At 42.5% G+C, this 12,766-nt stretch overlaps 1 protein-coding gene across 1 annotated transcript in view; it reads left to right on the top strand.

Annotated features, from left to right (window-relative positions):
- ipo11 (importin 11) overlaps nt 1–12,766 on the top strand; it is an 86,016-nt gene that overhangs the window by 50,325 nt on the left and 22,925 nt on the right. The window contains exons 21-22 of the mRNA XM_048236410.1: nt 1,575–1,690; nt 6,083–6,159. Of these exons, the coding sequence (XP_048092367.1) occupies nt 1,575–1,690; nt 6,083–6,159 (193 nt within the window). The remainder of the gene's footprint in view (nt 1–1,574; nt 1,691–6,082; nt 6,160–12,766) is intronic.

Below are 12,766 nucleotides of genomic sequence, written 5' to 3'. Positions count from 1 at the left end.
AAAACTAGTCAAGGAGTGTGAGCAGGTGCAATCCCTTGCCAATCCCTTGTTTGCTTCACTTTGGAAAACAATCTCTATTATTTTCTTGTGAGCGCTAAACCAAGCCTTAAGCATATTTGACAACCCTTGTCAGCCCAGTGATTTTAGCAGCACCTTTTCCATTGTCCTTTACAAATGTAGTGGGGGGGCGGCATTTGTTATTGCATAGTTGCATATTGGGCAGCAGTGGCCTACTGGTTAGCGCTTCAGACTTGTGACCGGAGGGTTGCCGGTTAGAACCCCGACCAGTGGGAACGGCTGAAGTGCCCTTGAGCAAGGCACCTAACCCCTCACTGCTCCACGAGCGCCGCTGTAGCAGGCAGCTCACTGCGTCGGGATTAGTGTGTGCTTCACCTCACTGTGTGTTCACTGTGTGCTGAGTGTGTTTCACTAATTCATGGATTGGGATAAATGCAGACCAAATTTCCTAGTCCAGATTGAATCTTTTCTGTTCCGTTTTCCTCCAGTTCCCTGAAAAGAGTTAGCCTTTTCTTATTTTTGCCACATACGTCCACTGGTGAACTATAAATATTTAAATGGTTCTGTCTTAATGTAAATTCCATGTTCCGTCTGAATTTTGGTCCCAAAACACATGACCTACGCCGGCATTCGCTCCATGACCTCACGGCGGCGTTTGCAGGCCGTGAGATGCCTGCTGCCGATTTTCAATAACAACTACTGTGGACCTTTGACAGCGGTGGAGATCTAATTAGTATTTTCCTCTACACCTCTTGCTATGTTGTGGTTAACCTTGTTTAGGTGCAGAACAGATTTCAGTTATTGTGTTGCTCCCCAAGCTGTTACTTTTTTATTTTTAATCATTTATTTATTTTCCCCGTGTCCTTTCCACTCTTGTGTTTACTAAGCATGCCAAGCAGTTGTACAGCTGGCCCATTAGATAAGGACAAGGTGCTGGACAGAACTCGGGAGGGGGGCGAAAAAAGGGAGAGAGAAAAAAAAGCTCCTAAAGTCTACTAATCTTCATGTGTCTTTCTAGTCTTGACGCCATTAGTCTAAATATCAAAGCTTAAATCAGAGTCGGATGAGTTCAAATCAGACATCACATTTGGCAGTTGCGACTTTTGATAAGTTTGGCACTAGAGCAACTCAGCAGGCTATATTTGAGACACACTGGTTGAAGTCTTAAAGACTAGACTACTAAGACTTACCCTTTACATCAAGCTCTTTTGATGAGCAAATATGCTTTTATCAATTCTGATTCTGTCTGCCTCTGTACTCAAATGTGCTCTTTCAAATTTGGCAGACCTCAAGTTGAATTCATAATGAGAGGGAATCTTGTCACTTCCTCTTTTTTAAAAGTGCTCTCGCTGTTGTGACTACTATACTCCTGGGAAGTGTTATCGCTGTTGTGACTACTATACTCCTGGAAAGTGTTGTCTCTGCAAAATGGCCGTTGGTGACATTTGCTCAAGGATGAAGGCTAAGGTCACGCAGAAATGGCAAAGCGATTGTAAACAGATGGTGAATCGAGCGGACTTGTTTTGAAACGTTGTGATTTTCCCTCCCATTCACAGGGCTTAGGAGCGGAGAGCAAGAACCTCTACCCCTTCCTGCTGCCGATCATTCAGCTCAGCACGGACGTGTCACAGCCACCGCACGTGTACCTGCTCGAGGATGGCCTGGAACTCTGGTACGGATGTTCGATAAGTCCGAAAGGACACTGCTCCACAGTGCAGACTCGGGAATACGCACTGCTCCGTTGTTTGTATACACGTGAAATGACATTTATCATTTGCACTGATCACAACATACAAAGTGCCACAATCCAAAAATTTGGCATCAATTTCACTGATTTCAACTCAACATTGAGAATCTAAATAGGATATTCCTTTTGACATACTTATGTAAAATTGTATGTCATTGAGAATGCCCTGGCTTTTGCACAGTACTGTGCATATACAGAACAAAATATTTACTCACTGAGATTCATGAAACACACAAATGTACCGAGTAATGTTAAATCCACCTTAATACTAAACACTCCTCAGCTTTCTGTAACTGAGAATAGTCTTGAAACGCTCCCTTTTCCGTCTGCAAGAATCATGAGTTTTTGCAGCAGTGCAATTTATGTCGCATGCTTATTGGATTCTTCGTCTGGTGGCCCTCCCCTCCCCCCACGTCTTCTTAATTACACACCCAGACATCCATTTAATCATCCTCCATTATCCCCCCCCGTAATTACCTCCTTACACAATAAATATGGAGCATACATCTCCCTAAAGGCCAACTGCAGTGGCAGCAGCAGACCCTCCCCTTCATTGAGAGTCTGTTCAAACGGTCTGTGCACCCAGGTAGACGGTCTTTAAACAGCAGAGCATGTTCAGGCCCCAGTAGCCATTTATCAAGATCTGGACATTGGCCCCGCTGTCTTGCCCTCCGCCATGACCGCCACCCCGCCCACCACCCCCATCCTGTCCACCGTGTTTCACTGGCTCTCCAGCATTCAGTTTGCAGTCTCTCCTTTCTTTCTCTCTCTCTCTCTCTCTCTCGTTCTCTTGTTCTATCTGTTCTGTCTCTCTTTCATTTTTTCTTACTTTCCCCCACTTTTCCGCTTGTGCAGTCTTTCTCCCTCCTTGTTCTCTCCTCTCTGCTTTGTAGTCAGTTTCTACACACAGCCGCTGGCAGCAGATCCCATAAATCAGCATTATGCAACTCGTAATGAACTGAAGCTCACTCCATATCTCTGCAATTTGGTCGAATAAAGAGATTATACTAGGAGAGTTGACAGCTAACTTTTATGATGCCTAATGCTTTTTCCCCCTCAATGCTGCAAATGCATATTTAAATCTTTTCACGGTGTGTCAGAACAAGACACTATGCCTGTCTGTAGTCTAAAAGGCCATTTCTGGTATTTTCCCCCCAATGTCATTTTCACAGACAAGGCTCTTTTTAGTTAGTTTTAGATCACATAGGCATCACATATAGTCATAGAAACAAACACATATACTGTAAAACTCCAAATAATAGCCCTGGCTTTTATTTTCCCAAATCGCCAAACTGCACCGGCTAGTATTAGAGACAGGCGTCTATATGAGACAGGCCTTTAATTCCCTTTACACAAAACTTTTCCTCTGCAAAGATGGAAAATATTATTGAATTAATTATTTCAAACACACTGAATGTCTACCTATATGACTAGGCTATCTGATGACAATTACGGATCATCATTCATTTAGTGTTGAGATGTTGTTCATTGAGTAAGATACAGTAAGATCCAAATAGCGAGGGGATAGCCAGAACAGATGAAACACGTTTTAATTAAACATAATCTACAAAGAGATCATATCACACTGAAAGCTCATATTTTGTCACTAGCAAATAGCCTATATCGGTCCTTTGTCAAATACAGTTGCATTATCAGCCCTGACCAAAACCGTTCAGAAATTATTTATGCAAAAGTGAAACGTGCTTAATGTTTAATTCTCCCTCCTTTTCGGCACGAATGAAACAGCATGAGAGAGCAGTAACCATATTGTTTCTCCAGTTTTGTATTTGCCAAATTTGACAACAGTCTACATTCAAATCATAGCCTACTTCCAGGCGCGCGGGAACATATTTTTGACCAGGGGTGCTGAATAACAAAATAATCATGGATGTCCGACGATTTCTCCCCCAGCATATTATTCGAATTTAGACAGCTAAATACGCCATTTCACCGCCGTGTATGAGTAGGTCTAAGAGTGAGAAGTTTTATAATGCCCTGGGCAGCCACATTCCACTGCAACTATGCGCAGCACTTGCCACTCCGACTCATCAATAAAAACTGTGCGCGCACACACCAGTCCCATAGAAGCGCACTTGACTTTACATAGGTCTGCACTCCCGCGGTAGTCCCGCGGGACCCGCTGGTCCCGAAGCAAAAGAGTGCGGCTTTTGAAAGCTCTTTGCGGGAGCGGGCGGGATGAGAGAGGTGCGTTTGCGGGTGCGGGACAAACCGATGATTCACTGCACTCCCGCAAATAACATATGTGCGTAAAATTAAAATGGAAATTATTAAAGTACTGTTCATAACTATAGTTCAGCTGGATGTTCTGTTAGGCAGCATTAAAAAACGGGGTTTAAGCATAGCAGGCCTATATTGTCGTTTACGTGGGTTCAATGTGTTCCTGCTGCTCATTGTCAAAACTCAAAAATCGAAAGCATGACAGAGGAAGAGGGCACCAGACTAGGCCTACTTCAGTTGTTAGCCTACATTCAGAACCAAGAAACTGACATCTGGAGTCTCTCAGGTGTGTGTGCTCCTTTCGTGAGACAGAAAGAAAAACTGAATAGGCTATCCCTTCTGCATGCGGGCTTTAGCGGGCGGGAGTGGGGCATCATGTTACAGATGCGGGCGGGAGTGGGACTAAAAATGACACATTAATGCGGGAGCGGGACTGAAAAATCAGTCTACTGATTTACTTTACATCATTAACCTATTTCAATAGGTTATATAGCCAGAGAATGTTCGTAGACGGGCTCTGACTTCTTTCTCTTTATCGCCATGGCATTTAGAATAAAGAATAACGTTCGCGAACCCTTCTGGTTTTGTTGCCAGCATAAAAACAAGCTTACCATCGGCCTATCCGCAAATTTTAAACACAAGGGATGAATTGAACGATGACGAAGTCGGACATATAGGCATAGTTCATATTGGAAAAAAAGTTATACAATTTGGAACTCTAGCTTTTCCCCACCGCAGTCTTTTTAATGCCATCTAATCATAACGTCGCGCAGTCTGCCATACTTAAGCCCAAATCACACCCAAGATTCGTGATCGAGATGAGCAGCAACTTGATGCAACATTCTAAAACCTTGCAACTGTGACCAGACATGTGAATGCTTTGCGACGGCTTGTAACGACGTGCAACATCTAATTCACACTGCTGTAACCTCCTTTCTGTAACGGTTTTGTGTCATTGCGAATCTTTAAACAGACGATCTGACTGGTTTTAGAAGATTAAATACAACCCGAAACTAAAAAACAGACCAGGCCTCTACTGAAGACCGGCCTTTAACCCAAACCTGTTGCCACGCCAGGCGTTTAAAAGGGACTCTGCGATTATTTGAAGTTTTACGGTAGACCCTTTCAATCAGTTCCTAGAGGGTTTCCGGTTGAAATGTTCAAAACCAATGCAGATACCTTGAAATGAAAATGAATCAGATTTTAGCATGATGCTCTATAAAATGTGTTTTTGTGTTTGTTTGTTTGTCTGTCTGTCCCCAAGTTACCATTAGCTCAATGTTGTTTTCTGTGCCACCGGAAATGCCATAGGAACGTACATATTTGTTTATGCAGTTGAAAGGGTCTATAAATCAACTACTGCCTTCAGCCAACAGTCACATTGAGTCTATAGAGCAAGGGTTTCTCTGGAGCTGTTGTGCTTGGCTGATCTCTCCTGATGGTGCGCCTTTGCTGCGCCGCAACTCCGTCGCCCTCCTGTCCCATCTCTCCGTCATCTCTCATCGTCTTGTCCATGGACACATTTCTCAACCTGACGCCCCCGCACACACACACACTTTTTTTTTTTTTTTCCTCATCCATTTATGGGGCCACAGTTCTCCACCATCAGTCTTCACAGATCATCAGTTTTTCCCTTGCTTGCTCTCTCTTTCGCTCTGTCGCTCTCTCGCTCTATCTATCCCTTGGTCTCTCGTTGGAGGCTCACACCAGTAAATAAAGCCATTTGTAATGATCACCCCCGCTTTGCTTACGTTAATGGGTTAAGGGCCATGTTATTTGCGAGGGTGTACCTCTAATTGAGTTGTAAATTATTTTGCCTCTCTTGACTAAACAGAGGGCAAATACTGTGTCATTAACCTATACATTTGCTGTTAATAGTCCTTAGATCATTATCTCTAAAGCATTGCCTATTTATTCCAAATAAATCAGATATTGGAAAGGTGGCACAATTATTCAGTATTTAATAAAGGTAGTTTTTGCTTATCCAAATTCAAGAACTATGATGATCGAGGATAGACGTGTCTGTATATTCATGCTGTGCAGTTGTCATGACTTGGCTCTCTATGTTTCTGTGCACAGGTTGGTGACCTTAGAGAACAGTCCAGGAATCACACCCGAGCTGCTTAGAATATTCCAAAACATGTCAGCTTTGCTCGGTAAGTCATCTATCAGCTAATGCCCACCGGACTGTCAGCGCGACACTATTGTTGGTGAAATTTATTAAGTGCAAGAAAGTCTTGTCAAGATTACAAATACTGGGTCATTTCTGCAGTAAAGGAAAAAGTGAGGGATGTGACCTGTCCTCTTGTAGAAACAATGTGAGGTGACTGCAATTTTTTATTCAGCTGTACAAATTCATACTTAAAAGTATCATGTCATCCCATGTCTGCAATAAAAAGACTACAGTCTCTAGAGAATTAGGTGTCAGGCATCAAATGGCAAAGTTTTTGTAGATATCGGCTTTTATCAGTAATACTTCTTTCAGTGTCTATTACTCATTTAAGAGTTGCAGGTCAGTGAAGTTATGCTTGGTATTGTAACTGAAGTATTTGTGTAATATAATTAATACAGTTAAGACAAAAAAAGTCATCACACACTGAGAGGAGATTGACTGTGGGATGCACCTGGCTTCAGGTTTACAGATGGGTTTTCAAAGGAAGTGGAAGGTCTTTTTAAGATCTTTTTTGTCCAATAATGAACTGCTTTGGGGAACATACATTTTCAAAAAAGTGGCTCGGAATGTGGCCCACCTAATGGGAAGAGTGACCTTTCCTGATGAGGTAATTTAAAGGGTAATTACTTCACTTTTCTGTCAGATATTGGGACTCTCGTGGGACTTTGCAGGGCATTGCTATTTAGACTGTGTGAAAATGCTTGATTCAAATGGATACCTTGGTCAAAGTCGTCTTTTGTTCAAAGTCATGTTATTCAATGAAAGTGCACAACCGTTGGCACAACCATGGTCAAGCTGAGTTAACAGAAATGCCCCCATCCCCCCAATTAACTTTATTTAAATGTCACTGTGTTCCATTTGAAATTATATTAAAATCACACTCATTTTAATCTATACGTGGCACCAAAGTGAATTGTTCTCAACCACAGTCTCTATGTCTTGACATTATGAGGGGGTTGTTAAACTCAGCGCCACACGAAATAGCTGTCTCCTTTTGGAAGGTTATGTATGAGGCAGTTGCTGACTTCCATCTATCAATATGTTAATAAATGAATATGGTTTTAGTCATAAACATAAATAATTTTGCTCTGCAATTTGTACAGTGTTTTTCACAAATACCATTAGGTAACAGGTGACCAGGGCTTTGTGCTCAAGACATTGGATTTTGCCTGGTTGCAGTCATGCTGGTTGACCTAATATGTGCATCAGGCAGAATTGTCACGTTTTGAACATGTAATTTATCAAATGTATCAAGGTCCTATACAGTGCAACTGGAAGAGAGAATAGAGAGGAATAGAGAGCCCCCCCCACACACATTATCAAGGTCATATACAGTGCAACCGGAAAGTTTTCAGACCCTTTCAAGTTTTCCACATTTTGTTATTTTTCAGACTCATCTTAAAATGCATTCAGTTCATTTTTTATTCTCATCAATCTACATACAATACCCCAACACTCCACAAAAAAGCAGGTGTTTGGAGTGTTTCGTAAAATTATGAAAAATAAAAGACTTAAATATTCCATTTACATAAGTATTAAGACCCTTTGTTATGACGCTTTACGCTTCTCTTGTCCTCTCAGGAACTCTAGATGCCATTCATAGTGACCATTAGGTCCTTGGTTACCTGTCTGACCAAGACCATCCATCTTGGATTACTCAGTTTGGCTGAGCAGCCAGATCTAGGAAGACTGTTGGTTGTTCCAAACTTTTCCATTGGAGAATGATGGAGGTTACTGTGCTCTTGGGCACTTACAATGCTGCAGAAATGTTCTTGTATCCTTCTCCAGATCTGTGACTTCACACAACCCTGTCTCGCAGCTCTACGGACCATTCTCTTGACCTTGTGGCTTGGTTTTCACTCTGACATACACCATCAACTGTGAGACCTTATATAAAGAGATGTGTACCTCTCCTAATAATGTCCAGTGAATTCATTTAGGCACAGGTGTACTCTACTCAAGTTGTAGAAGCATCTCAAGGACCTTTGATAGAAGTAGGATGCACCAGCGCTCAATTGCAAGCATCATAACAAAGGATCTGAATACTTATGTAAATGAAATATTTCAGTCTTTTATTTTTATAAATTTACAAAACACTCCAAAAACCAGTTTTTTTGTGGAGTGTTGGAATATTGTATGTAGATTAATGAGAGAAAAAAATAATTGAATTTTAAGATGAGTCTGAAACATAACAAAATGTGGAAAACTTGAAAGGGTCTGAAAACTTTCCAGTTGCACTGTATAGAGAGCCCCCCACACACATTATCAAGATCATATATATATAGAGAGCCCCCCCTACACACACACACACACACATATTATCAAGATCATATAAAGAGCCCCCACACACACACACACACACACACATTATCAAGATCATATAAAGAGAGCCCCCCCCCACACACACACATTATCAAGATCATATAAAGAGGCCCCCACACACACATTATCAAGATCATATATAGAGAGCCCCCCACACACACACACACACACACACACACACACACACACACACACACACACATTATCAAGATCATATATAGAGAGGCCCCCCCACACACACACACATTATCAAGATCAGTGTTTCCCATACATTGACTAATCTGTGGTGGGGCGCCACGAAATAAAAGTCGGCCGCCACGGATTAATATTCTATGTTTAATTTAATTTAATTTAAATGAAATATAAGGTCAAATCCTTGCATTGCCATTGAACTGCACTTTTTATGCACGCAGCCTTTCCTTGCCCCGCCCCACTCTCTCTTGTAGCCCGCTGCCACTCCTCTGCATGTGCATTAACAAAATATTCACAATTGTTGAAGGATTGTTGTTGCCACATAGAAGCATTGCATAGAAGACGTCTGGCTAAATTGCTATTAAGTCCGCTTACCATCGTGACCATGCTGCGAATTTGTTCAAAACTGCTGCATTTAAGTGAACTCTGCTAAGGTCTTATCACAACATACTGTAGTAGGCTACATTAAAGAGACTAAACTAAGTTAAGTTATGAACTCAAGCAGTATCTCAAAGCTAACGTTAGAATACTGTTTGGATGTTGAATTTAGCATGCTTAGCCTACTTAGAGCTGCTTGTCAATTTCGTTGAAGGGCTCATTTTATTGACTCTTGACACTGAATGTTTGCAAAATCCTGATGTAAATGGAAAAGTGTTTTCCAAAATTCAAAAATGCTTGTCCCAAGGAGAAGTACGAACCTTTATTTTAACTATGTAGAAAACGTTATGAATTGCATCCACACATCAGCAGCCTTTCAACTGTATTACAATTGCAAGGGTTCCCTCAAACGTCTTAAAGTGACAGGCACTCAATTAGACCTATACACTACCAAGACGATCTTAATACCACCCCTTGTCCAAGTCAGCTACCGCCACAAATTGAATCCAATTCTGTGGGAAACCCCCCCCACACACACACACACACACATACACATATACACATATACACATATACACACACACACACACACACACATTATCAAGATCATATATAGAGAGGCCCCACACACACACATTATCAAGATCATATATAGAGGGGCCCCACACACACACACATTATCAAGATCATATATAGAGAGGCCCCACACACACATTTTGCAGAACACACATGTTGCTAAGCTGCAACTGAGACCCCCAAATTAGAACAAGAAGCAAAGTATGAGATATGTTTACTCATATATTGTATTGTTGTGATTTGTGGCAGTAATCTCTTTAGCTTTTCTCCCTCTGTCTCTCTTTCTCACACACACACACACTCTCTCTCTCTCTCTCTCTCTCTCTCTCTCTCTCTCTCTCTCTCTCTCTCTCTTCTCTCTTAGTCTCTCTCCCTCCCCATCTTTGTCACAATGTGTGTGATTGTATTGCTCAATCACACACAGTACACACACAGTGTTTCCCACAGAATTGAATTATATTTGTGGTGGTAGGTTTACAGAATTAACTTGAATGCAACCGTTTTTAGCAAATTAGTACAGCGTGGTTATGATGCTAACCAGATTTAAGCACAATTTAGTACAACCTGGAAAATTATTGTGTGGTGGTCAATGTTGATATTGTGGTGGGCCGCCACAAATAAGTCAATGTATGGGAAACACTGCACACATATCTCTGTCTCTCTCCCCTCTCTCTTTTTCTCCGTCTCTCTCCATCCTCGTTTCCCATCTCCCTCCTCTCTTTTCCTCTCTCCTCCTCTCTCCATCCCCTCTTTTCCTCTCTCCCTCCTCTCTTTTTTTCCTCTCTCTCAATCCTCTCTCTCCCTCCTCTTTTTTCCTCTCTTCATCCTCTCTTTTCCTCTCTTCATCCTCTCTTTATCCTCTCTTTTCTCTCTCCCTCCTCTCTCTTTTCCTCTCTCCTCCTCTCTTTTCCTCTCTTCATCTTCTCTTTCCTCCTCTCCCTCCTCTCTTTTCCTCTCTCCATCCTCTCTTCATCTTCTCTTTTCCTCTCTCCATCCTCTCTTTTCCTCTCTCCATCCTCTCTCTTCCTCTCTCTCCCTCCTCTCTTCATCCTCTCTTTTCCTCTCTCTCCATCCTCTCTTTTCCTCCGTCTCTCCCTCCTCTCCCCCTGTCTGATGCTCTTTTGGTCTGGCCCTTTACTGTGCCTCTGATGACATAAATATGGATGAACTTCCAAATTAAACTGTCTCGCTGCAGTGTGATTACCATTACCTGTCTGGACAAACTAAACGGGTCAATGAACCACTAACATAAAATGTCCAGAAAAAAATAGTGCACAGGAAACTGACAGTGCATACAAGGATGGGGAGTAGTCACAACTTGTGTCCAGGGTGCTTTCTCTGAAGAACTTGTATGATTAATACTGAAGTATGTTTTAAAGCCAATTTGTTGCTGCCAGATGGGCTCTTGATTACTTTACAATCCTCAATGTGCCGGTCATAGCAACTTGACTGATTGTCATAGTTTGTTCAATATATGTATGTATGGGTACATGGCATAGCATGGTGCTAGGTCTGTGCCCTAGGAAGAAATGCTTTGATGACTAAGTCCATACACTGAGCTTGAAGGCAACAAACTAAACTGTCCATTTGCAATTAGATGAGGCAGAATTTAGATTTGAATTAATGACAGTTATGGCAGTAATGTAAGGGCACCCAAGTTAGATGTGATCAAAGCCTCCGGTCCTGAAGGCCAGGTGCTTCATCAAGCTTGAATGGTGGAGAGCTTCTCATTTCTTGTCTGGGGGGTGGGAGGCGAATCACACTCGGGGAAATTTCAGCTGTCCGTCAGCTGTCAGCACCTTTGATGGCACAATCACCACCCACCCGGCGCGCTCACTCCCCCTTAAGTAAAAGGTTGAGAAAATCTCTTGCTCAGCAGGAAGCTTGCCCTTGTTATTTCAGCAGTCATGTTGCGATTAAGACTTTGCAGGAAATTGAAGGTAATGGTCCCTTATAGGTGAGGGCAGGTCTTCAGCCATTCTCCTTAAATGTCTCTGACTGCTAAAATACTCTGATGGCTGTCCATCTCCGTGCATCTCGAAGAGGAGCATTGGTCCTCACCGCAAAATAATTTCGGTCTTCCTTATTATGGTCCTCTGTCTTTTTTTTCTCCCCGTCAGACTTAATGGCTACAACGGTGCTCTGGCTCTGAGGCAGACTGAGTCACCCAAGAACTTTTTTTGCTACTGTTTTGTGCCTGTATTCCATCATGGGCGAAGCATCACAGTTTCAGTCTGTCCATAGGTATTGCCAGCAAAGTTGGCCAGCAAAGTTTATGAGCACCTCAAAAGTAGAGCAGAGAGATAGATTGCTCTCAAACGAAAAATGGAATTCATTTTTTTCTTTCTGAGGCTTAATTTTCTGGGGCTTCTGAGTGCCTGTCAAAAGACTTCTACACAGCGTCAACAATTTAGAAGAAAGGGCTGCATAAATAATGGAAATTTCCGACACACAGAAGGCCAAGTTGCCTGAGTAGTGCACTGATATCCTGCGGAAAAGCAATGCGGTCATGACGCATCGGGAAGCATTGTTTATAAAAACAAGCCAGACCCAGATGGATGCAGGCCCTGCTCATTGGTAGTTCCTGAAGCAACAGGGCCCAGAGCTTCATCACCCTGTGTGCTGACTCAATAGCGTTAGCGGGGCTAATCAATCCCCTGATCCTGCCTGACAGAAGTGACCTCCAGGTTATTTATTTTTTAGGGCACTTTTTGCCGCAACGACACAGATGGTGTAATAATGATTATACAGCAGTTCGGTTCAGTCAAAATATTTATTCATCTTTGATTGGACAAGAGGATGGTCTGCTGTATCCTCTAGGATGTCTCTGGGGCAATATCTCAGGTTGAAGTTTTCAACTGAGCAGCAATAGGGACATGGAGAGAGGAGATGTGTATGAGAGATACAGTGTGCTTTGAGTGCTTTCCTCTCAGACATTCAGAGGAAAAGGAGCACAATTAATTTGCACTCTCCACTCTAGTCCTGGTACTCATCTTTAAGTTGGTTTCCTATTGTGGGCACAGTTCAGAAAGTCAGTGCTGTTCCACTCGCCTGAAGCCACATGCGTCACAGCTCGGGTAGCGTGAACTCACCTCACCAGCCGCCAACTGGGTCATCTCCTT

Source organism: Alosa alosa, chromosome 24, assembly GCF_017589495.1.
Source record: "Alosa alosa isolate M-15738 ecotype Scorff River chromosome 24, AALO_Geno_1.1, whole genome shotgun sequence".
Classification (NCBI taxonomy): domain Eukaryota; kingdom Metazoa; phylum Chordata; class Actinopteri; order Clupeiformes; family Clupeidae; genus Alosa; species Alosa alosa.
This window is presented reverse-complemented; position numbering and strand designations above follow the sequence as displayed.